The sequence below is a fragment of the Microcaecilia unicolor genome, chromosome 5, assembly GCF_901765095.1.
Source record: "Microcaecilia unicolor chromosome 5, aMicUni1.1, whole genome shotgun sequence".
NCBI lineage: Eukaryota > Metazoa > Chordata > Amphibia > Gymnophiona > Siphonopidae > Microcaecilia > Microcaecilia unicolor.
The window spans coordinates 112,296,553-112,322,024 of NC_044035.1; the positions used below are offsets into that span (position 1 = coordinate 112,296,553).

The following is a 25,472-nucleotide window of genomic DNA, read 5'->3' on the forward strand; positions in this document are numbered from 1 at the left end:
CTCTGGGTCTCTGTCCCTCCTCATGTCCAGCTTCTCTCCTCTCATCCCTTCTTTCTGCACCCCCATCCCTGACCCCCTTCTCCAAGTGGTCTGGCATCTCTCGCACCCGCCCTCCATTGATCCATCGTCTCTCCCCTCTCTCTCCCTGATCCAGACTCTATCTCATTCTCTTTCTCTCTCCCCTCTGCTTCCCCCTTCCCAGTCCAGCAACTATCATTCTCTTTTCACCTTCCCCTTTGTTCCAGGTCTCTCTTCCCTGTGCTACCCCCCCCCCCCCATCCAACATCTCTCCCCTTTTCTTCTCGCTCCCCTTTGTTCTAGGTCTCTGTCTCCTGATCTTCCCTCTGATCCCCCCCCCAGGTACAGCATCTCTCCCCTTTTTCTTCCGCCCTCCCCTTTGCCGATCCTACATATCTCCCCTCTCTTCCCCCTCCCATTTGCTCTGGGTCTCTCTCTCTCTCTTCCCTCTGCTTTCTACAGCATATCTATCCCTGTCACTCCCACACCCTCTCCCACCCCCAAATCAGGTCCAGCATCTCTCTATAGCCCCCCTCCCTTTGCTGTCCTCCAAATACACAGTGGGTTGCCAGTAGAGATAGCACTAAAAACAGGCTACCTCCATCCAGCCCCACCAGAGCCTTTCCTTTGCTGCCCTGGAGGCAGTCTGTTCTCAGTTCTAATCTGCCAGCAGCCCATCATGTATTTGGAGTTCTGCAGGGAGTGAGAGGGCTGGAGAGATGCCGGACCCCTATGGGTGGGGAGGACAGAAAAAGAAAGGCATGACAGATTTATTGGGAGGGAGGGTTCAACAACAGATGGACAGCCCCAGGAGTTTTGCTGGGCTTCCTCAATGGACCTATTCTCTTGCCCTGGCTGGCTCCTGCCCCTTGATCACAATACTTGGGATGGTTTAGTGCAAGGTGTGGTGCATGAGGGTTATATCTGTCTCTATCCCTCCCCCCAGACTTCCTCTCCTGGCTCAGATGCACTCTAGTGTTCTCTCCTTCCTCCTGGTGCTTTGGAATCAGTGGAGACGGTGACCCTTGGTTAGGGATGCCCCTATTTACACAGTGCCTGAGGTGACTCACTGCTTGCCCTACTCTAAAGCCAGCACTGCTTCTTCTGCCTCTCCATCTTCCATTAGGGTTGCCAACTACATCCAGATTTGCCCAACAGGGTTGATCCAGTCCTGACATTACCCTATTGCACGCAGAGACTTGTGGTTCTGATTTCCCCATTGGATTCCCTAAGAAAAGCCAAGCTACAAGTCCCTGCATGCATTGGGGTAAACCCAAGACTTGATCAACCCTGTTGGGTGAATCTGGATCCAGTTGGCAATCCTATCTTCTATATATCTTCTACTCCTCATTGTTAATTGTTCATTGCCCTCTATGTTCTTCACCTGTCCCATCCCTTTCTTCCTAGATTCCTTTCCTCCCACCCCTTATCTTTCTTCACATGTTCTTGCCCATCTCCTTGGACTACAGCCGTCAGAGTGAGCAGCTAGTCTGCAGTGCAAAAAAGGCACTGTAAGCATGTGTTTCTGGTCCAACAACTGCTCCTTCCTCATATTTCTTTGTGTACAGAAAGTACATGAGGATAAGCAGCTACAGAACTGTCAGTGCATACTTTCTATCCTATATAATAAAACACACCTCCAACATTCTGAAGCTGACTGCATGGCTGAGACATTCCTGCTCTCTGTATTCATCTCCTGAATTGACATCACGTACTTCTGGGTTTGTCACAAGCAGAAGTGACAAACCACAAGAGGTTTCTCGGCTTCAGAATGTTGGAGGTGCATTCTATTAAATAGGATTGGTCAGTTCCTTGAAGCACAGCCAGAGCTCAGCGTCCTGCACAGTAACGCCCAGAGAGAGAGGGGGGGGGGCCTGACACCAGAGAGGGGGGGAGGTATCTCTGTCACACACACTCTCACACACACTCTCTCTCTCACAGTCAATGTCTTTCTGTCTCTCACTCTCACACACTGTCTCACACACTCACACACTGTCTCACACACTCTTATGTCTCACACTGTATCACATTCACTCTCTATGTGTCACACAGTCACTCACACACTCTCTTGGTCTCATACACTCAGTCTCACACACACACTCTCTCTCTCGCATACACTGTATCTGTGTGAAACACACTCTCTCTCACACTGTGTCTCACATACGCACTTGCACACACTCTCATTCTCACACACACACTCTCTCTCGCTCACGGACACACTCGCACCCAGACTCACTCTCTCTCTCTCTCTCACACACACACACACTCGCACATTCACTCTCTCTCTCACACACAGTCACTCTCACATACACTCTCTCAAACATACACACTCCGAGGAAAACTTTGCTAGCGCCCGTTTCATTTGTGTCAGAAACGGGCCTTTTTACTAGTATAACCATATTGCTGCTGGTGCAACTGAAAAGCAAAGATAATAATGACATTCATGGATGCAAGAGAGAGGAATAGTAGTGCAGAGCTTGGGGAAAGAGTGAGAAAGAAGAGTGGTAGTAGGGAAGGTGGAAATTTAACAACTGGCATCTGTACTAAGAGAAAGGTGAGAGAATGGTACCAGGTATGAGGCCAAGGAGAGAGAAGGTGAAGTTGTGGGCAGCAGACCAACTGGGGGGAAAGCATTAGTAAAATGGTAAAAGCGGCAGTGGGCCGACATAGAATACAGCAGAAGTGGGCCAGAATGTAGTTTTCCACAATTCCATAGCAAAAAAGACCCACAGACCAGAGCATTGTGGAAGACAGGGGGCCCAGACTGTGCTGACTCCATCACTTCACATGGAGTGTCCAGAAAAACAAAATGTTGCAAACTATTTCTAGTTTTATAGTTCTTATCATATATTTCTCTTTTAACAGATTATATCACCATTTCCTCATATGGAAAGAATAATCCAAATCAAACTCCACCAGAATGGACATACAGTCATGCTGGAAGGTAGAGGTTTTATTTTCTAAATTTTTCCATGAGGTTAGTTTAGCTTTAGAATGGCTTTATCTTTTATCAGAAAATGGTTTTCAATTGTGACACCAAGGGGTCTTTTTACTAAGCCATGCTAAAAAGTGGCCTGTGCTACTTTTAGCACGTGAATGTCCCATGCGCTGAGACCACTTTTAGCATGGTGGTAAAATGGCCACAATTTGGGGGTTTTTCCATTAATGAGCATACACTAATTTCCTAATTAGCATACAGCCATTAGTTCCCTTACCGCCACCTATTTACTAGGCGTTAAGGGCTCCTGGGCTAAACCTACGCTAATCAGCAGCATGCGGCGATTTGCCAATTAGTGCAAGACACACCTACTCTCCACCCCCCCCCCCCCCAACATGCTCCCACACTAAAAAATATTTGACATTTTTTAGCACAGGATCGGCGCATGCTGATCCCAGAACAACCACGGGACATGTTCCTTTTAGCATGCGGGAAGCACATATTAGTACTTACTGCCACTTAGTAAAAGGACTTTCAAGAAAGCAATCCAACGGGTTATCAGTGGTTTCATGATCCTCTGTAAAGGAATGTGTAGATTTCTATAACCAACCCATCTCTATTGTAGTCATTTTAAAATGCAATTAAGACAAAGAACTTTTCAGTTCTTAGTTTAATTTAGTATTTATATTATCCTCTTAACCAGGACAACTTTGTCCAACCACCCTTGCAATGATTCCTTTTAAATAGCTGCCATTATCAGATAACTTTGCGTCACATGGGAAAGGGTGATTTAGTCTTGTTTTTATCCCACTGCATTCATGGAGACGTATTCCTATTTTTCCTAGAGAAATCAGAATCTAATCTAATGTAACCTTTGCCTTTTTATCTGCCTGAAACCCAATAAGGGCTTGAGGTGGAGTACATTAAGATAACCAATACAGTCTATTGGGAATACACAAAAAAAGTAATCTTTGGAAACAATGTAGTATTAAACAAATGTGTTTTTAAATGCTTCTGCAAACCCAGGTAGAAAGACTGTTGTTTTATATTTAATAGCAAATAGTTCCAGATGGATGCAATATGATAGGTAAAAGAGCTCTCTAAACCCCCCTTGAAACATAAACCCTTGACTAACAGAAAATGTAACAAACTACCATCTCAAAAACAAGCTGTACAATTGCATTTGGAACTTTTCAACAACGTAATTACATACTTAGGAGCTAAACCATGCAAAGCTTTAAAAATCATACAGACAGTTTTAAAAATAATATGATCTTGTACTAGGAGCCACTGAAGAGTTATCAACAATAGCGAGACTTTTTCATGTCGTTTACAACCAATTACCATTCTAACAGTGGCATTTTGTAAAAGTTTAATTTTTTTTCAATAACTTCTTAGTTATTTTAGAATAGAAGTGAATTACAATAGTCCAGCAGAGAGAGAATCAGTGACTGGACTAATAATCAGTGGTTTTCTTGAAAATAAGAATAAATTAAACAAAGTCATTTGAGTTTAAAAAACACTTTTCCATAAATTGTTAATCTGAAACTCAAATGAAAGAGTCTAATATTACTGCCAGGACTCTGGAAGTACTTTCCATATGTAAAGAATTGCCAGAGCCTAAACAGCTGGGATACTTGATATAGAAATATTGAACCATAAAATGTTAGTTTTATTTGTGTTAAGCTTTAACAGAAAAGTAGAGGCCTAATGCTTAATTTTGTTGATGCAGCAAGATGTACTTGCATAGGTGGATAACAAATCATCCTCCATAGGAATTCATAATAAGATGTCTGCACAGGAGTAAAAACACTTGCCACTGTTTAACATGGCAGAACTTAACAAACTTATAAATATATGATAGAGTACTGGTGGCAGGTGCTCACCTGGATGAGGTTGAGCTGAGGGGAAGGTTATGTAAGGGTGTACCTAGGCAATCCTAGTTCACCTTAAGACACACCCTCCCCATGCAACCTTAACTGTCCCAAACTTTGAAAGCTTAGACAGGAGCGTATAGCCCATATCAGGAAGAATAAACCTGAGTATAGGATAATCTCATATACAGGGCCACCAAGAGGGGGGAGGCAGGAGGAGCAAAATTCCCTAGGGCCCGGCCTCCAAGGAAGGCCCGGGGCCCACCTGGCACTGGCATGGCTGTCCTGCTCCTGTGTGCCACAGAGCAGAATTATCGCATTAACTCTGCTCTTTCTTCCTGCCACATCCCACCTCCTGTGTAAAGAACTTCCTGTTTGAACATGGCAGGATAAAGGACCTGTGCAGCAGAGCGGACCTAGCAGGAGAGAAGACAAGCAAGTAAGCAGGCCTGGGGGGCGTGCAGGCCTGGGGGGGGCGGCGCATGAGCCCGGAGGGGGGGTGTGGTCCCAGGGGGTGTTTGCCCCGGGCCCAGCTTTGTCTCTCACCGGCCCTGCTCATTTACCTTGGAGGAAGTTGAAAGAAGACTCCCATGTCCTGTCAATGGTGGCTGAAGGTAGCCTCTGTTCCCTCCCCAGTGATAGCTGAGGGAAACCTCAAAACCTGGCCAGCCATAGCCTGAGCATTGCAGTGAAGAAGTTTGAGTACTACAGCTTGCAAAGTAGGCAGACTTCTATATACAAGGGACAAACACTGCTAGAACCCATTTTTGTGTCTGACTGTCAGACCTGCCATTGACCAGGCCTGAAAGGTAAGACAGGCTTATGTAGTGAACCGAGCTGCATCAATAAATGCTTAATAAAGACTTCTTCTGGTTTAAATTGTCTGCTGCCTCTCAGTGACGATCCTAGGTCGGCTGCCACCCAGGGCGGATCGCCGATGCACACCCCTCCCCCCCCCGGTGCAACACAACACCCCCCTGACGCAATGACACCCCCTCCCCAGCGCATCACACCCCCCCCCCCCCCGGGTGCATTCTTGGCTGCTGGGAGCAGCCGCGCGGCTCTCGGGTCCGCTGGCTCCCTGCTCCCTCTGCCCCTGTCAGCTCAGGGGTAAACTGTCTGACATGATTTTATTTTTTAGTACTGGGGGTGTGTCTACGGCAGAGAGTTGGCATGTTTTGTGCTAATTGGTTAGCATGTGATCCCTTACCGCCCACCTAATAGGCGATGGTAAGGGCTCACACGCTAATGGGGAAATTAACATGTAGTCATTAATAGGAAAAATGTAAAATGGGGTCATTTTACCACCGTACTAAAAGTTGCCTCAGCACATGGGAAACACCTGTGCTGGGAATATCGCAGGCCACGTTTTAGCGCTGCTTAGTAAAAAGGCCCCTGTCTTATTGGAATGACATTTTTGCATATCTTTTCACAGCTGCAGCACTTCCCACTTATCCCTGCATTTGGCAATGCAATCACTTCAGCTCCTCATTTCCTTTTTTTTTATTCATTTTATTCACTACATTTCCACCCATCCCCTTTACTAAACAAGAAAAAAAAAGTTGCAGGTAATTTATGCTAACACAAGAAAAGAAACTGGCATTAAACCTTCACTAATGCTAGCCACAGAAAAGTAAGCTGACTCTTTACTCCTCCTTAGACAATGTGCTAAAGCCCCAGCATTAGAAAACCAGGCAATAAGACTTCACATCATGTGCAAGCTTTTTTGCATCCAGGTTTAACAGCTAATGCCTTCATTATCATTGGATTTAAATGAGCAGTGTTCATATGTGCTAAACTCCTCTCTACATAGGGCAGCCATAAGAGCACAGAAAATTAGACTCAGAATGCACACTAACAAATAAGGCACAAAAAGGTGCCCAAAATGACCAGATGACCACCGGAGGGAATCGGGGATGACCTCCCGTTAATCCCCCAGTGGTCACTAACCCCCTCCCACCCTCAAAAAACATCTTTAAAAATATGTCGTGCCAGCCTCAGATGTCATACTCAGGTCCATGACAGCACATGAAGGTCCCAGGAGCAGTTTTAGTGGGTACTGCGGTGCACTTCAGAGAGGCGGACCCAGGCCCATACCCCCCCCCCCCCCCCACACACACCTGTACATTTGTGGAGGAAACAGCAAGCTCTCCAAAACCCACCGCAAACCCTCTGTACCCACATCTAGGTGCGCCCCTTCATCCCTAAGGGCTATGGTAGTGGTGTACAGTTATGGGGAGTGGAGGTTGGGGGGGTTGGGGGGCTCAGCACACAAGGTAAGGGAGCTATGCACCTGGGAGCAATTTCTGAAGTCCACTGCAGTGCCTCCTAGGGTGCCCGGTTGGTGTTCTGGCATGTCAGGGGGACCAGTGCACTACAAATGCTGGCTCCTCCCACGACCAAATGGCTTTCATTTAGACGTTTTTGACATGGATGTCTTTGGTTTCGAAAATCACCGAAAGTCAAAAACGTCCATGTCTAGGGATGTCCAAATCTAGGGATGTCCAAATTTAAGGATTTGGACGTCTCTGATGGTATTTTCGAAACAAAAGATGGACATCCATTTTTTTTTTAAATACGGGTTTCCCCGCCCCTGAATTTCTGCGTTTTGCAAGGACATCCAAATCACAACTTGGACGTTTCTTTTGAAAATGCCCCTCCAAATTTCCCATGCTTTACAATATCAGCCCTACAGAGCATTTTTTTTAGCTCATACCTTTTCAGTAGCATTTCAAGGTGAATTGCATCCAAATACAGTAGGTATTTCTCTGTCCCTAGAGGGTTTATAATCTAATTTTGTATCTGAGGCAATGAAGAGTGAAGGAAGTTCCCAAGGTAACAAGGAGTGACAGTGGGTTTGAACCTTGGCTTCTGTGATTTTCAACAGGCACTGCTAGAATAATTGGGCTGCTCATCCAAGGAACGTATTGTATTTCAGACTCTCCCCAACAGAAAGTGTGTTTTTATAAAAGTCAAGAGCCCACTTTGGCTCTTCTTCTCCCTCTGGAATCTCATCCTAGGAATGTGCTAAGGCTCAAAGGAGAAACTTTCAGACACCCAAGAGAGGGAGTGCAGAGGGAGTTCGGGAGAACCCTACAAGAGGACCAGAGTTGACAAGGGGAAAAGAGGCATTACCTCATGTGTCTAAAGAAATGTATTTAATAGAAGAGAACTTACAAACTATTATGGCTTAGATTCGTCTACACAATCGCTCAAAAATGTGCATCAAATAAAGTAGACTGTAACAATCCACTGTTCCTATCTACTATCTTGTGTGTAAGTGTCTATTATCTAAAGAGGAGAAGCGGTCTCATAAATCACTGGGATCTACATGCCCCCTAGTCCTAGTATTTTTGGAAAGCGTAAACAGACGTTTCACATCTACCTGCTCAACTCCACTCATTATTTTATAGACCTCTATCATATCTCCCCTCAGCCACCTTTTCTCCAAGCTGAAGAGCCCTAGCCACTTTAGACTTTCCTCATAGGGAAGTCGTCCCATCCCCTTTATCATTTTCGTCGCCCTTCTCTGCACCTTTTCTAATTCCACTATATCTTTTTTGAGATGTGATGACCAGAACTGAACACAATATTCGAGGTGCGGTCACACCATGGAGAGATACATAGGCATTATAACATCATCATTTTTGTTTTCCATTCCTTTCCTAATAATACCTAACATTCTATTTGCTTTCCTAGCCGCAGCAGCATACTGAGCAGAAGGTTTCAACGTATCATCAACGACAACACCTAGATCCGTTTCTTGGTCCGTGACTCCTAACGTGGAACCTTGCATGACATAGCTATAATTCGGGTTCCTCTTTCCCACATGCATCACTTTGCACTTGCTCACATTAAACGTCATCTGCCATTTAGACGCCCAGTCTTCCAGTCTCATAAGGTCCTCTTGTAATTTTTCACAATCCTCCCGCGATTTAATGGCTTTGAATAACTTTGTGTCATCAGCAAATTTAATTACCTCACTAGTTACTCCCATCTCTAGGTCATTTATAAATGTGTTAAAAAGCAGCGGTCCCAGCACAGACACCTGGGGAACTCCACTAACTACCCTTTTCCATTGAGAATACTGACCATTTAACCCTACTCTCTGTTTTCTATCTTTTAACCAGTTTTTAATCCACAATAGAACACTACCTCCTATCCCATGACTCTCCAATTTCCTCTGGAGTCTTTCATGAGGTACTTTGTCAAATGCGAATAGAATGTTGGGTGTTATTAGGAAGGGTATGGAGTCCAGGTGTGCGGATGTTATAATGCCGTTGTATCGCTCCATGGTGCGACCGCACCTGGAGTATTGTGTTCAGTACTGGTCTCCGTATCTCAAAAAAGATATAGTAGAATTGGAAAAGGTACAGCGAAGGGCGACGAAAATGATAGTGGGGATGGGACGACTTTCCTATGAAGAGAGGCTGAGAAGGCTAGGGCTTTTTAGCTTGGAGAAGAGATGGCTGAGGGGAGATATGATAGAAGTGTACAAAATAATGAGTGGAATGGATCGGGTGGATGTGAAGCGACTGTTCACGCTATCCAAAAATACTAGGACTAGAGGGCATGAGTTGAAGCTACAGTGTGGTAAATTTAAAACGAATCGGAGAAAATTTTTCTTCACCCAACGTGTAATTAGACTCTGGAATTCGTTGCCGGAGAACGTGGTACGGGCGGTTAGCTTGACAGAGTTTAAAAAGGGGTTAGATAGATTCCTAAAGGACAAGTCCATAGACCGCTATTAAATGGACTTGGAAAAATTCCGCATTTTTAGGTATAACTTGTCTGGAATGTTTTTACGTTTGGGGAGCATGCCAGGTGCCCTTGACCTGGATTGGCCACTGTCGGTGACAGGATGCTGGGCTAGATGGACCTTTGGTCTTTCCCAGTATGGCACTACTTATGTACTTATGTACTTATGCCTTCTGAAAATCCAGATACACGCTATCAACCGGCTCACCTTTATCCACATGTTTGTTCACCCCTTCAAAGAAATGTAGTAGATTGGTGAGGCAAGATTTCCCTTCACTAAATCTATGTTGACTTTGTCTCATTAATCCATGCTTTTGAATATGCTCTGTAATTTTGTTCTTAATAATAGTCTCTACCATTTTGCCTGGCACCAACATCAGACTCACTGGTCGAATACCATTTCTGGCACCGGTATCCCACCCAAATCTTCCTCGATGAAGACCGAAGCAAAGAATTCATTTAATCTCTCCACTTTGGCTTTCTCTTCCTTGATCGCCCCTTTTACTCCTCAGTCATCTAGCGGTCCAACCGATTCTTTTGCCAGCTTCCTGCTTTTAATATACGTAAAAAAAACTTTTTACTATGCGTTTTTGCCTCCAACGCAATCTTTTTTTCGAAGTCCCTCTTAGCTTTCCTTATCAGCAACCTATGCAAGTATTCCACTTCTCCACACCTTAATTAACATTTAATTGAGGTCGCTGGATGAGCTACCTCTCCAGCAGCCAAGGAACAGAAAACAACTGCCTTTTAGAACAAGAGTTTTTGGCTGTTTAGTTTCTACCTCTAGAAAAGGTTTCAGTTTAAAACTATGGGGAAAATGCCTATTTCTAGAGAAAATTTCAGTTTAAAACTATGGGAAAAGGGTTTGTACACTATCAGGCACATTTTCGAAAGAGAAGGGCGCCCATCTTCCGACACAAATTGGGAGACAGGCGTCCTTCTCGCAGGGTCGCCCAAATCGGCATAAATGAAAGCCAATTTTGGGCGTCCCCAACTGCAGTCCGTTGAGGAGATGACCAAAGTTCACGGGGGCGTGTCGGCAGTGTAGCAAAGGCAGGACTGGGTCGTGATTAAAAGATGGGTGTCCTCGGCCAATAATGGAAAAAAGAAGGGCGTCCCTGACGAGCATTTGGCTGACTTTACTTGGTCCTTTTTTTTACGACCAAGCCTCAAAAAGATGCCCAAACTGACCAGATGACCACCGGTGGGTATCGGGGATGACCTCCCCTTACTCCCCCAGTGGTCACCAACCCCCTCCCACCATTAAAAAAAACTTTAAAAATTTTTTTTGCCAGCCTCTATGCCAACCTCAAATGTCATACCCAGCTCCGTGACAGCAGTATGCAGGTCCCTGGATCAGTTGTAGTGGGTGCAGTGCACTTCATCTGGGCAGACCCAGGCCCATCACCCCCTACCTGTCACACTTGTGGTGGTAAATGTGAGCCCTCCAAAACCACCAGAAACCCACTCTACCCACATGTAGGTGCCCCCCTTCACACCTTAGGGCTATGGTAGTGGTGTATAGTTGTGGGGAGTGGGTTTGGGGGGGGCTCAGCACACAAGGTAAGGGAGCTATGCACCTGGGAGCAATTTGTGAAGTCCACTGCAGTGCCCCCTATGGTGCCCGGTTGGTGTCCTGGCATGTCAGAGGGACCAGTGCACTACGAATGCTGGCTCCTCCCACGACCAAATGCCTTGGATTTGGCCATTTTTTAGATGGGCGTCCTCATTTTCCATTATCGCCAAAAACCGGGGACAACCTTTCCTCTTTATATTTATATTTAAAGTCAGCACAGCCATAGTAACTCACCTGTGTTCTCTGGCATACAGGAAGTCTGAAAAAAGGCAAATGGAAGCAAAGTTGTAAATTTTATAACTCATAACAAATGAAAATATTAACTTTAAATTTGCTTCTGTTTTACTCCTGAAGTTTTGAGGGACAATATTCAAATTACAGAATGATAAGAATGTGATAATAATTATTTAAGAATGTAAAAACATGATTTATGGACAAAAGAGAGTATGAGATGAAATGTCCTTTCACAACAAACAAGACCTGCATGACCAATCTGTAAAACATGAATATAAGATGTACTGCGGCTGGAAGAAATAAGGACTGATAAACTTGGCAGATTGATAGCTTGTACCACTGATTAGAAGAAAGAAAATATTATGGTTCTGAATAGGATAAAATATAAATTGTATCATGACAATAGTAACCATAGCAACTTCCTATGACTTCCATAAATTATTTTTAAAATAAGGTTCTGGCTCTGCAAATGAAAATACAGATGGCAAAACTTGGGAAAATGTGTGTTTATTTGCTGTAGCATACTCAGCCAAGTTTTATCCCCATAACCACAAACAGAATAATAGACACAGACTATTCCCTTGATTCAGAGATAGCCTCAAGGGAATACAGCTGGTGATGGTATATCATAATGAAACCTATTCCTAAATTGTACAACATGGAGATAATATAACTTTACCAAAGACACAAGGAGAACCAATAGCAGAGTCAAGTACAGAACTCAAGGATACCTGGTTCTTAGTTATGAATCTGCGCTAGTAAGTATTGGGATGACAGCTTTTAAAGGCCATTTCTCCAGTATATATCTACAAATTGCACACCCTGTACATGGGTAAAAATGTGCACAGGGATCATTACACTTAGGGGGTGATGCTATAAACTGCCAATTAGGCACCTAACGTTAAGCACAAAAACAGAAGAAAATGTTAGTTGAGCACCAAAGCAGTTCTCACTCAATAAAATGGGATGAGGGATTTTCAGACTATTGGAGACCGTCCTGTGGAGTTCCACAGGGCTCTTCCTTATCAACCATTTTGTTTAGGGCCCTGTTTACAAAGGTGTGCTAGCATTTTCAACATGAGCTAAAAATTAGCACATGCTAACCATGTAGATGACCATAACATTCCTATAAGTATCTACATGGTTAGGGCGTGCTAAAAATGCTAACACGCCTTTGTAAACAGGGCTCTTAATGTTTTATTACAATCATTTTTTGGAGAAGGCTAATTTAGCTTTATTCATATATGCAGATGACATTTTGATTTTGTGCCCTGTTTATTCTAACTGGTCTAAAACACTGGCATTATGAAATGTTTCGCTAAAATAGAAATTTAGATTACTGCTCATAGGCTCAAACTGAACAAGGAAAAGATGAAATTTCTTTGGTTGGGGTCTGTGGATCATCCTTTTAGCTGTCTACAATTGGAACAGACTTTTCATTTTGATAAGTCAACAAGGGTGCTTGGTGTAGAGCTAGATAATACAAATTTCTGAATACAAAGAACTCTATTTGAACTTTACCCACATCCTTTTCTTAATCTCATTTCTCCTTTTTTTCCATCTAGTCCTGCCTAATTATGCTCTCACCTATCTTACCTATTTGTTTGTCCTTGAGATAGTCTAAATCCCTGGTTACTTATTGCACATGTATTAATTTGCTTCTTGAAGTTATTGTAATTTGTGTTATATTCTAAACATTATGTTTTATTCACTTAGTTTGTAAGTCACATTGAACTTGAGTATTTCGGGCTAATGTGGGGTATAAATGTCATGAATGAATGAATGAATGAATAAATACATACATAAATAAATAAATAAATAAATAATATGCTCGATATGTGATCTCATATCAACTTAGTAGTTAAGAAATCTTTTTTCTTGTTGAAAAAATTGCGGTACCTCCACTGCATGCAAATTTCTCTCATGAATATTCATTGTGGATATCCTGAAAACCTGACTGGCTGGGGTGTCTCCAGGACCAGGTTTGGAAACCACTGAGTTACACTATATTTGTTTGATATGCACAGACTGCCAGTGGAGCTGTGGCTGCAGTTTAAACTTGGGTTTCTTGTTTTTAGGATATTGCATGGTGAGGCCCCTTACTATCTTGTAAAAATAGTTACTATTTCCACTGGTTATATTTCTAATTGTTTAAAAGGGAAATGGGACTTGATATACTGCCTTTCTGAGGTTTTTACAACTACATTCAAAGTGGTTTACATATATTCAGGTATTTATTTTGTAGCAGGGGCAATGGAGGGTTAAGTGACGCCCAGTGTCACAAGGCACTGCAGTGGGAATTGAACTCAGTTCTCCAGGATCAAAGTCCACTACACTAACCATTAGGCTACTCCTCCAATGTCTGTCGCATTTTTCGTTGGTATTCAATGTTAGAGTTAAGGGATTACTGTCTACTTCTATTTATTATAAGGCAGTATCATTTTGGAACTCCTTACCCTTAGAACTTAAATTGATAGGAAATTACTTTTGTTTTAGGAAGTCGTTTAAGTCTTTTTTATTTCAGAAGTATTTCAATGTATGGAAACTGGTCCCTAGTTGATTGTTTGTTTGGGGTTTTTTCCATTTTTACTGTACTTATTAACTGAGTGATATGTAACATCTGAACATTCGGTTCACTCTTGTTTAACATGTAACCCACTTAGAACTATTCATGGTATTAGCAGGATAGAAGTCTAGTATAATGTAATGTAATGTAATATAATGTAATGGTAAAACATCAGGTATGTGTATAACTATTCTATAACTGGCAGAGCCGTAGCAAGGGGAGCTGACACCCGGGGCAGGTCGCCGCGGCGCACCCTCCCCCCCCCCCCCCCGGAGTGCATACCTGCGGCGAGGGACGGGTGGGAGGGCCGATCCGCCCCGACTGCACGTTGCTGGGGTGTGTCGGCTCCGCGCTGGTTCACTGCTCTGTCTGTCCCGGAACAGGAAGTAACCTGTTCTGGGGCAGAGAGGGCAGTGCACCAACGCGGAGCCGACACCCCCCAGCGGCGTGCACCCGGGGCTGACCGCCTCCCCGCCCCCCCTTCCTACGCCACTGATAACTGGGCACCTAAGTGTTCTCACGTGTGACTGCAAAGGGGGTGTTTCTGTAGGAGGGGCATGGGTGGATCATGGGTGTTCCCACTATTCTTGCATGCTTTCTAGAATACTCGCATTTGCATGTGCAACAGCTGCATTTAGGCGTGACCATTTATACGAGCCATAGACATGGAATAAGTGGTCACACCTAAAGTTAGGCACGAACTAGGTACTTGTGCTAATATACTACAAAAGCTTTAGCATGCAAATGTTCCACCATAGAATATTAGCTTAGCACTTAGATTTTAGGTACCTAACTTTTAGCGCCCTTTATAGAATTGACCCCATACTAAGCAGCTTTGGAGTCGGAATTGGATCAGGGCAGCAACAATGCCAGTAATATTGCATTTTCAAAACTAACACAGTGGAAGACATCAAAAACCTGAGGAATCAGAGACTTTGTCCAAACTCATCCTCTTTTGAAAGGAGGTCCTTGGAGATGTGTGACCAGTTTCTTGATAAAGGATATCCAGCAGATTGTGTTGACAACTGCTACAGGAAAACTAGAAATATGGATAGAGAGAAATGATTAAATCCAGCCCCATAGGAAATGGAGAACATCGTATATATTTTATCCTTCACTTGTGATATTTTTATATTAGCAACACTTAATCCAGTCTTCTTGTGGTTTATGAATGCACTTTATGGGCAGGGCAGTTTTAAGGTTTTTTTCAACATTGTAACTCTTTTATTGGATTATCATGCTGGGAGCAAGTCATGTGACCCAGAAGCTGTTAAAAAAAGTTGCTCTCTACACACATGCATCTATTGATACTGATAGGAGATCCTGGTGAGTGTGCTGCCTGTAATATTCCACCAGAGTCGCTATACTCACGTTAGCCCTCTCCTCAAGTCGCTTCACTGGCTCCCTATCCGCTTCCGCATACGGTTCAAACTTCTCCTTTTGACCTACAAGTGCATCCACTCCACAGCTCCTCAGTACCTTTCCGCTCTCATCTCTCCCTACACTCCTCCCCATGAACTCCGTTCGCTGGGTAAATGTCTCCTGTCGTCCCCCTTCTCCCCCACTGCTAACTCCCGGCTCCGTTCCTTCTATCTCACTGCTCCCTATGCCTGGAATAGACTCCCTGAGCCAGTACGTCAGGCTCAGTCTCTGGCTGTCTTCAAGTCTAGGCTTAAAGCCCACCTCTTTGCTACTGCTTTCGACTCCTAACCATGACTCTCTTACTCAACACCCTCACTTATCACCCCTACCACTGCAATTTCCCCACCCCTAGCTGTCTGTTCGTCTGTCCAATTTAGATTGTAAGCTCTGTTGAGCAGGGACTGTCTTTTCATGTTAATTTGTACAGCGCTGCATAAGTCTAGTAGCGCTATAGAAATGTTTAATAGTAGTAGTAGTAGTATAGTAGTAATATTCTATGCTGCCCTGGCTTTTGTAATTTTTACAGAGTGGCTTTTAAGCTTTATATATACAGTGGGGGAAATAAGTATTTGATCCCTTGCTGATTTTGTAAGTTTGCCCACTGACAAAGACATGAGCAGCCCATAATTGAAGGGTAGGTTATTGGTAACAGTGAGAGATAGCACATCACAAATTAAATCCGGAAAATCACATTGTGGAAAGTATATGAATTTATTTGCATTCTGCAGAGGGAAATAAGTATTTAATCCCTCTGGCAAACAAGACCTAATACTTGGTGGCAAAACCCTTGTTGGCAAGCACAGCGGTCAGACGTCTTCTGTAGTTGATGATGAGGTTTGCACACATGTCAGGAGGAATTTTGGTCCACTCCTCTTTGCAGATCATCTCTAAATCATTAAGAGTTCTGGGCTGTCGCTTGGCAACTCGCAGCTTCAGCTCCCTCCATAAGTTTTCAATGGGATTAAGGTCTGGTGACTGGCTAGGCCACTCCATGACCCTAATGTGCTTCTTCCTGAGCCACTCCTTTGTTGCCTTGGCAGTATGTTTTGGGTCATTGTCGTGCTGGAAGACCCAGCCACGACCCATTTTTAAGGCCCTGGCGGAGGGAAGGAGGTTGTCACTCAGAATTGTACGGTACATGGCCCCATCCATTCTCCCATTGATGCAGTGAAGTAGTCCTGTGCCCTTAGCAGAGAAACACCCCCAAAACATAACATTTCCACCTCCATGCTTGACAGTGGGGACGGTGTTCTTTGGGTCATAGGCAGCATTTCTCTTCTTCCAAACACGGCGAGTTGAGTTCATGCCAAAGAGCTCAATTTTTGTCTCATCTGACCACAACACCTTCTCCCAATCACTCTCGGCATCATCCAGGTGTTCACTGGCAAACCAGACGGGCCGTCACATGTGCCTTCCGGAGCAGGGGGACCTTGCGGGCACTGCAGGATTGCAATCCGTTATGTCGTAATGTGTTACCAATGGTTTTCGTGGTGACAGTGGTCCCAGCTGCCTTGAGATCATTGACAAGTTCCCCCCTTGTAGTTGTAGGCTGATTTCTAACCTTCCTCATGATCAAGGATACCCCACGAGGTGAGATTTTGCGTGGAGCCCCAGATCTTTGTCGATTGACAGTCATTTTGTACTTCTTCCATTTTCTTACTATGGCACCAACAGTTGTCTCCTTCTCGCCCAGCGTCTTACTGATGGTTTTGTAGCCCATTCCAGCCTTGTGCAGGTGTATGATCTTGTCCCTGACATCCTTAGACAGCTCCTTGCTCTTGGCCATTTTGTAGAGGTTAGAGTCTGACTGATTCACTGAGTCTGTGGACAGGTGTCTTTCATACAGGTGACCATTGCCGACAGCTGTCTGTCATGCAGGTAACGAGTTGATTTGGAGCATCTACCTGGTCTGTAGGGGCCAGATCTCTTACTGGTTGGTGGGGGATCAAATACTTATTTCCCTCTGCAGAATGCAAATAAATTCATATACTTTCCACAATGTGATTTTCCGGATTTAATTTGTGATGTGCTATCTCTCACTGTTACCAATAACCTACCCTTCAATTATGGGCTGCTCATGTCTTTGTCAGTGGGCAAACTTACAAAATCAGCAAGGGATCAAATACTTATTTCCCCCACTGTAACTCTGACTTTTTCTTTTTGTACTGCTACTATTAATCATTATATAGCACTACTAGACCTACCTTAGTTCAACTGAACAGAACTCCTCAACTGCAAGTTTCTTTGCCAGTTCCTCCTGGGACTGGCTCACTGTGTCTGGTGGTGCATGTGGTCTCCTAGAGGAGCAGCATGAAACAACAACTTCAGCTGCAATGCACTGAGGAGGCACAGGCAGCTCACAGGAGGTTTCCTCTTGTCCGTGGCTGAAGCGCTAATGCCAGTGCAACTTACTGTGACTGTGCAGGGTAACCAGTGCCTAATATAGGCACCTGATTGGTAGTGCAGAGATAGGATGTACCTGAGCTAAGACAGGTATGCCCCTGCCTCAGAACAATGTCAAGAGGAGGAGGAGAGGAAAATTGAGTTCTTCAGCCATCACGCTACTTGTAACGAAAATGAATTGTAACATGGTAAATTGCAATCTGCTTAAGTGCAAGGGTCTGGGACCAAAGAAATACATGCAGTTAACCGGAGCATGAACTTAACCGTTGTTACCCAAAGAAGCTTGACATCAGACTGCCCCAATTTGACTGCCCCTATCGGACCGACCATTCACTTGTCTATTAGATTGTAAGCTCTTTGAGCAGAGACTGTCTCTCTTTGTTAAATTGTACAGCGCTGCGTAACCCTAGTAGCGCTCTAGAAATGTTAAGTAGTAGTAGTAGTAGTATGTACAGTATACAGTCTCTGTTAACTGACGTTATACAGTCTCCATTAACTAATGTTAGGCTTACTTGAAGTAATCAGTCATAGTCCTTTGTACACTCTTGTGTCTGTGAGTTCCATAGACTACGTCTGCCATACGGTAAAAACTGTCATAGCACTGAAATCCAGTGGCCTCCAGATAGGCCCGCAAGGTGTTAAGACTCTCCAGCACTCTTGCAAAAGTGGCAGGAAGTTGTTGAATTTTGTCAGCATGTGCCTCACTGCTCATTTCATCATCTGTTTCATCATCAGCCGTTGTCTGCGTGTAGGCACATATCTGGACATCAGTGCTGTCGTCAGCTGTTTGTAGATCATAATCAACAGCTATGTAGTGATGAAACTCCTCTTCAGTAACACAGGCTGGGATGTCAATAGCCTGTTCATCTGACGCGTTTGCAACAGCTGCATCTGTTTCGTCCCTCTCCACATCCCTAACAAAGCTTGCCCACTTGTAACAGTTCACAATGGTTGCCTTTGTAACATGATTCCAGGCTTCTTTCTGCATATGTAGGGAATCCAACAGTGATAGATTACGAGCCAGTTCAACAGCACGTTTATCCTTGCCAGTCTGGTCATCCAAAATGCTCATCAGACGACATAGCACAAGAGCCCGATAATGTGGTTTGAAATTGGCTATTATGCCCTGATCCATAGGTTGGATCAGAGAGGTAGTGTTTGGTGGCAGGAAGACCACCTTGACGTTAGACAGCCTGACATCATCACTATGTGCAGCACAATTATCACAAAACAACAAAATCTGACGCTTTTGTGCCCGCATTCTAGTGTCTAACTTCTTTAGCCACTGCTTCCAAATTTCCCCAGTCATCCATGAATTTGCGTTAGCCTCGTATGACACAGGAAGTTGCTTAACATTCTTGAAGCAATGGGGCTGTTTGCTCTTTCCAATGACGAGTGGTTCCAACTTCTCACTCCCATCCATATTGTAGCAAAGAAGGCAGGGCAGGGCAGTGGAAGGTAAGGATGTTGAAACTGCAGGCAGTTCAACTGCAGGCAGCCCCTACTATTGGGTGACCTTGGGCATTTTGCAGGACTAGCTCACTGGTAGCTTTGCCCCTGCCCCCAAGTTATTATCCTTGAGTGAATTATAAAGGCCTTTTTTATCTTGTGGGGTTTACACTGAGGGCTTCTTTTACAAAGCTGCGCTAGCAATTCCAACGCAGCAAATGAGAGGAAGCCCATAGGAATTGAATGGGTTTCCTCTCATTTGCCACACCAAAAATCGGTAGCGTGGGTTTGTAAAAGAGACCCTGAATGAATTATCAGGCAATACTGTTCTTCCTAATTCATCATACTGTCCATTCACAACGTTTATGAAATGGTTAACCACCCATAGGCATCAAGTACCTGTATATTTCATTGCAAAAACTGACTGGCCTGTTAGATCAATATTATTTTATATTTAAATAAGAAATGTCTTAATCCATGTTTCGGTTGGACATCACGTTTTTATTATATATCAATGCACTTTTTTTCTTCTTTTCAAATTTCATTTCAGGTTTAAATATTTCTATAAACACAAACACATTGGGGAGAAAGAGCGATAGATTTGCCTCACCATATGTTGTTTTGGAAAATGACCTGTAATTTCTCTCTTGATTATACATTCCATCAACATTACTTGGAGGGGCATAATCGAACGCGGACGCCCATCTCCATGGGCGCCTATCTCCGAGGACAGGTCCGCGAAGGGGCGGGACAGACCATATTTTCGAAAAAGATAGGCGTCCATCTTTTGTTTCGATAATACGGTTGGTGCCGGGCAAATGCATCGGATTTGGGCAGATTTGAGATGGGCGGTATCAGTTTTCAGCGATAATGGAAACCGAAGCACCCCAGCTCAAAAACGAACAACTCCAAGGCATTTGGTCATGGGAGGGGCCAGGATTTGTAGTGCACTGGTCCCCCTCACATGCCAGGACAACAACCGGGCACCCTAGAGGGCACTTGTAAAAAGCAAAAAAAAAAAAAAAAAAATTTAAAATATCTCCCAAGTCCATAGCTCCCTTACCTTGGGTGCTGAGCCCCCCAAATCCCCCCAAAACCCACTCCCCACAACTCTACACCATTACCATAGCACTTATGGGTGAAGGGGGGCACCTAGATGTGGGTACAGTGGGTTTTGGGTGGCGGTTTGGAGGGCTCCCATTTACCAGCACAAGTGTAACAGGTAGGGGGGATGGGCCTGGGTCCACCTGGCTGAAGTCCACTGCACCCACTAACAACTGCTCCAGGGACCTTCAATACTGCTGTGATGGAGCTGGGTATGACATTTGAGGCTGGCATACAGGCTGCCAAAAAAAAGTTTTTAAAGTTCTTTTTTTTTGGTGGGAGGGGGTTAGTGACCACTGGGGGAGGCAGGGGAGGTCGTCCTCGATTCCCTCCGGTGGTCATCTGGGCAGTTGGGGCACTTTTGGGGGACTTGTTCGTGAAAAAAAAGGGTCCAAAAAAAGCGGCCCAAATTCTTGCTACTGCCGCCCTTCTTTTTTCCATTATCGGCCGAGGGCGCCCATCTCTCCTCGGCTGATAAACACACCCCAGTCCTGCCTTCACCACACCTCCGACATGCCCCCGTCAACTTTGTTCGTTCCCGCGACAGACTGCAGTTGGAAGCACCCAAAATCGGCTTTCGATTATACCGATTTGGGCGCCCATGAGAGAAGGGTGCCCATCTCCCGATTTGGGTTGAAATATGGGCATCTTTCTCTTTCAAAAATAAGCCTGTTGGTCTTTAGAGCTAACTAAACTATTATAATAAGAACATAAGAATAGTCATACTGGGTCAGACCAATGGTCCATCTAGCCCAGTATCCAGCTTCCAGCAGTGGCCATCCAGGTCACAAATAGTAGCAACATTCCATGCTACGAAACCCAGGGGAAGCAGTGGCTTCCCCCACGTTTATCTCAATAGTGAACTATGGATTTTTCCTCCATGAACTTGTCCAAACCTTTTTTTTTTAATCCAGATACATTAACCGCTATTTCCACATCCTCTGGCAGCAAGTTCCAGAGCTTAACTATTCTTTGTGTTAAAAAATATTTCCTCCTATTTGTTTTAAAAGTATCTCCATGTAATTTCATTGAGTGTCCCCTAGTCTTTGTACTTTTTTAAAGAGTGAAAAATTGATTCAATTTTACCCGTTCTATACCACTCAGGATTTTATAGACCTCAATCATATCCCCCTCGTCATCTCTTTTCCAAGCTGAAGAGCCCTAACCTTTTTAGTCTTTCCTCATATGGGAGGAGTTCCATCCACTTTATCATTTTGGTTGCTCTTCTTTGAACCTTTTCTAATTCAGCTATATCTTTTTTTGAGATACAGCAACCAGAATTGAGCACAATGCACAAGGTGAGGTCACACCATGGAGTGATACAGAGGCATTATAATATTCTGTCTTATTTTGCATCCCTTTCTTAATAATTCCTAGTATCCTGTTTGCTTTTTTGGCCACCTCTGCACACTGGGCAGAAGATTTCAGCGTATTGTCTATAATGACACCTAGAACCTTTTCTTGAATGTTAATTCCTAAGGTGGACCGTAGTAGCATCAGGTAACTTTGATTCAGATTATTCTTCTCAATGTGCATCACTTTGCATTTGTCGACATTAAATTTCACCTGCCATTTGGATGCCCAGTCTTCCAGTTTCCTAAGGTCTTCCTGCAATTATTCACAACCCTTATGTGTTTTTACAACTTTGAATAGTTTTGTGTCATCTGTGAATTTAATCACCTCACTCGTGATTCCATTTTCCAGATCATTTATAAATATGTTAAATAGCACCGGTCCCAGTACAAATTGAGCTCTGCTCTGGCTTTCCTGTTTTCTTGATATACAGTATAATACAATATGCTTATTTATATTCCACCCACTCCCTCTTTAGGCCCAAGGTGGATTACAGAAAAGAGGCCAGTATAGTATACCAGATGATACAAACATTTCAACTAACATAAATCATTGTGATATAGCAGAGAGAGGGAGCGAAGCACAAACAAAAAGCAAAAGAACAAAAAAGCACCAAGGGCCTTCAAAAAGAGGGGGTCAGAACCTTTAATCATATAGGTTGATGAAACACTTCTAGAAAGGACCCGACAAGGTGCGTGTTTCGGCGCAAAGTGCCTGCAACAGGGGTCACGATAAATTGCAGAGGGACGTGCAGCAGTGTTGTGATACTCAATGCTGTAGTAAAGAGCAATGTAATGCAACGCCGTGTGGTCCCTTTGCACACAGTTGAGCAGAGAAATTCTCTATTGAACAAACGCACTCCTTCAGTCACGGAGAATTTCTCTGCTCAACTGTTTGCAAAGGGACCACACGGCATTGCATTACATTGCTCTTTACTACAGCATTGAGTATCACAGCACTGCTGCACGTCCCTCTGTAATTTTTCGTGACCCCTAACGCAGGCGCTTTGCACCAAAACACGGACCGTGTCGGGTCCTTTCTAGAAGTGTTTCATCAACCTATATGATTAAAGGTTCTGACCCCCTCTTTTTGAAGGCCCTTGGTGCTTTTTTGTTCTTCAACTAACATAAATCAGCAAGGAAATACGCATAAACATTTTAAAGAAAATTTATGAAGCAAAAATGTTTTCAGTTGATGAAAAACTAGTAAGAAGATTGAGAGCTAAGGGCTCAGTCTCAGGATGTTTATTGCCTTATTACAAAGCCTTAATATTTTCATTATAAATGTATTATCACAACCACATTTCAACATGCTCAAATGCAGTCTGACACAAGCTATTCTTAGTTTTATATCTTTGTTCTGGCTTCCGAACTACACAGATGTAACACACTATTCCTTTATCACCCCATACCAGCACTTCTTTTTAATGTAGTATACTGTTGCATGTATAATCAATGTTCTTTTTTTTAAGTAAAATCTGTGTAATAGTGAGGTGTGAGAAAGTCCTTTGTCAGTCCACCTGCTGAAATTATAAACTTTTTAAAAATTTTCTGCTGTCCTTTAGTTACCTTTGTGCCAGTTTGTTCCTTTTGACAAGAGCAGAAACAGCACACACAGGATATATTAGTAGCTGGCAGGTATTTTGTGGCCCCATATCTTCCAGCGAAGATCAATCATTTCTCTACAAAAGCAATGTCGACATGAAATGAATTACCTCTTCTACAACACTTCTCTGTTATTGCAGACTCCTAAAATATTTAATCATATTCCACTCTCATAAAACCATGTTTTGGAAGCCTTTCTCTTATTTCTGCTTCTCCTAAATTTTCCACTAAATGAGCTGCTTCAGGGTTGCTGCAGGATGTTACAGTTCTTTATCTGTAAAATTCATTGCATTGTCATCAACAGAAAAATCAAAAGCAGAAGTGGCAGTTTTATAGTCAACTCCATTAGCAAATCAGTTATCTCAATAACTGAATTAGTACGTTTTGGAGAATCAAAAACCTTTTGTGCCAGTGGAAACTCTGTGTCATTTCATGTCTGATTTTAAGGTTTAAGGTTATTTGCATTTGATTAACCGCTTTTCATTGGCAATAACAAGGCAGTGTTTTATGGAATGCATGACCTAAAGCTTTGCACAAAATTTGTTCTATTGTGCAATTTAAAAAGCAATTGAAGTCACATTTGTTTACACAAGGTTTTTTGCCAATATGTAAAGATAGCTGCAGTGGGTGCGAACTTATTCCACTTACTTGCTGCTTATGAATTATATGTTATGTTTTTATGAACAGTGTTGGTTTGTATATGTATATGCATGCTGGACAGGACTCACCATTCCTCCCCAATGGTCTGCAATCCTTAACACCAGCTCCGAGCTGGCATAGGGTTTGCCACGGCCAGCGTGCCAATGTTTGGCACGCTGGTTGCTGATCATTGGGGAGGAATAGGTTTAGCATGCATTTGCATGCTACTTGTGCTAAGAGCCCTGTTTTGCATGCATTTCCATGCTAGTTGCGTTCAGAGCCTGCGAGCATGTTGTTTCACATGCTCGGGGGGTCTGATCATGGGGCGGTAGCAAACGCAGGCATTAGTATGGCGCTAACAGCCTCTAGAGCCTGCATTTGCTTCTGATCATCAGCCCATAACTGTGCTAAATGCAGATAGAATGAGTTCTCCTGTTCTATTTGCCAATGCATGTGGTAAGTGTGTGCCCTGTGTGCTGAATGCAGGATAGATGCTGGGCAGGCCTCTGTATTTACCTCATGAGCTTGCACTGAGTACACCTTAACTTTCAGTTAAGTTGTGGTAAGTGCAAAAACTTCCGCTCTCTAGTACAGGAGCACCTAAGTTTAGTGCTCTGACCAAAGCATACCTCCTTTAACTGACACTAAACATTAGCCATTGGAAAAGACAATTTTCAGCCCAGTGGATCCAGCCAGCTAAAGATTTAGCTATTAAGAATTTTTGAAAATTGCCCTTCTGATGTACACATGATATACAGAAATGAAGTACCTTTTTCAGAAGATAATCTGCATAAGCATTAGGCCATGTTTCCTACATATCTGCATCATGTGTTTAAAAACAAAAACAGTCGAAGATCATTTTATCAAATACATTTACTTTCAGGTCTGCCCAGAGCTTAGGCGAGCGTGTACAACTGGATCCTCAAGTTCGTCTGTTATTGGAAGAAAAAGAACAAGACTTGTTAGCCCTGAATGAAACAGTACAAGTAGGTACAAACCAGAAGTAGTGATTGGCAACATTCAGAATTCCAGATTCCGCACTTCAGGAAGATTCATGACAAGCTACAAAAATATGCTGTATTGCAGCTCAATCTCATGACATTCAAACTCTATGTTTCAGGTTGCTGACCTTATTCTCTTTCATATCTGGCCATTAAATGTGAGGTAGAAGTTTGAGGTCTGATAGTAAAAATACTCCTCAAACATTTCTGATCATTAGTTCAAAACCCAGAGGATAAAACATAATATTTGCTTTCATGCTGCACACATTGGTCAAAGTTGCTTTTGTATATGAAGGTTTATGTAGAAACATATATCTGTAAAGTCATTTTCAGATGTTTTACATGAGTAAAATGGCTCTTTCAAAAATTGCCCCCTTCCCTCATTGTATGTAAAAATACACCACTGTAATTTTAGCCAGGGGGAAAGGGAGTGGAGTTATATCAGGGAAAGAACACAAAGGAATTTCATTGTAACATTCCACTCCAAGTAGGTACAAAATAGCTGCTTCCACCACTAGCCTGAATTTTCCACA

General features: G+C 43.4%; 1 protein-coding gene across 1 annotated transcript in view; it reads left to right on the plus strand.

Moving 5' to 3' along the window:
• Positions 1-25,472, plus strand: part of LOC115471164 (sperm flagellar protein 1-like) — a 73,899-nt gene that overhangs the window by 36,841 nt on the left and 11,586 nt on the right. The window contains exons 5-6 of the mRNA XM_030204866.1: positions 2,884-2,962; positions 24,822-24,924. Of these exons, the coding sequence (XP_030060726.1) occupies positions 2,884-2,962; positions 24,822-24,924 (182 nt within the window). The remainder of the gene's footprint in view (positions 1-2,883; positions 2,963-24,821; positions 24,925-25,472) is intronic.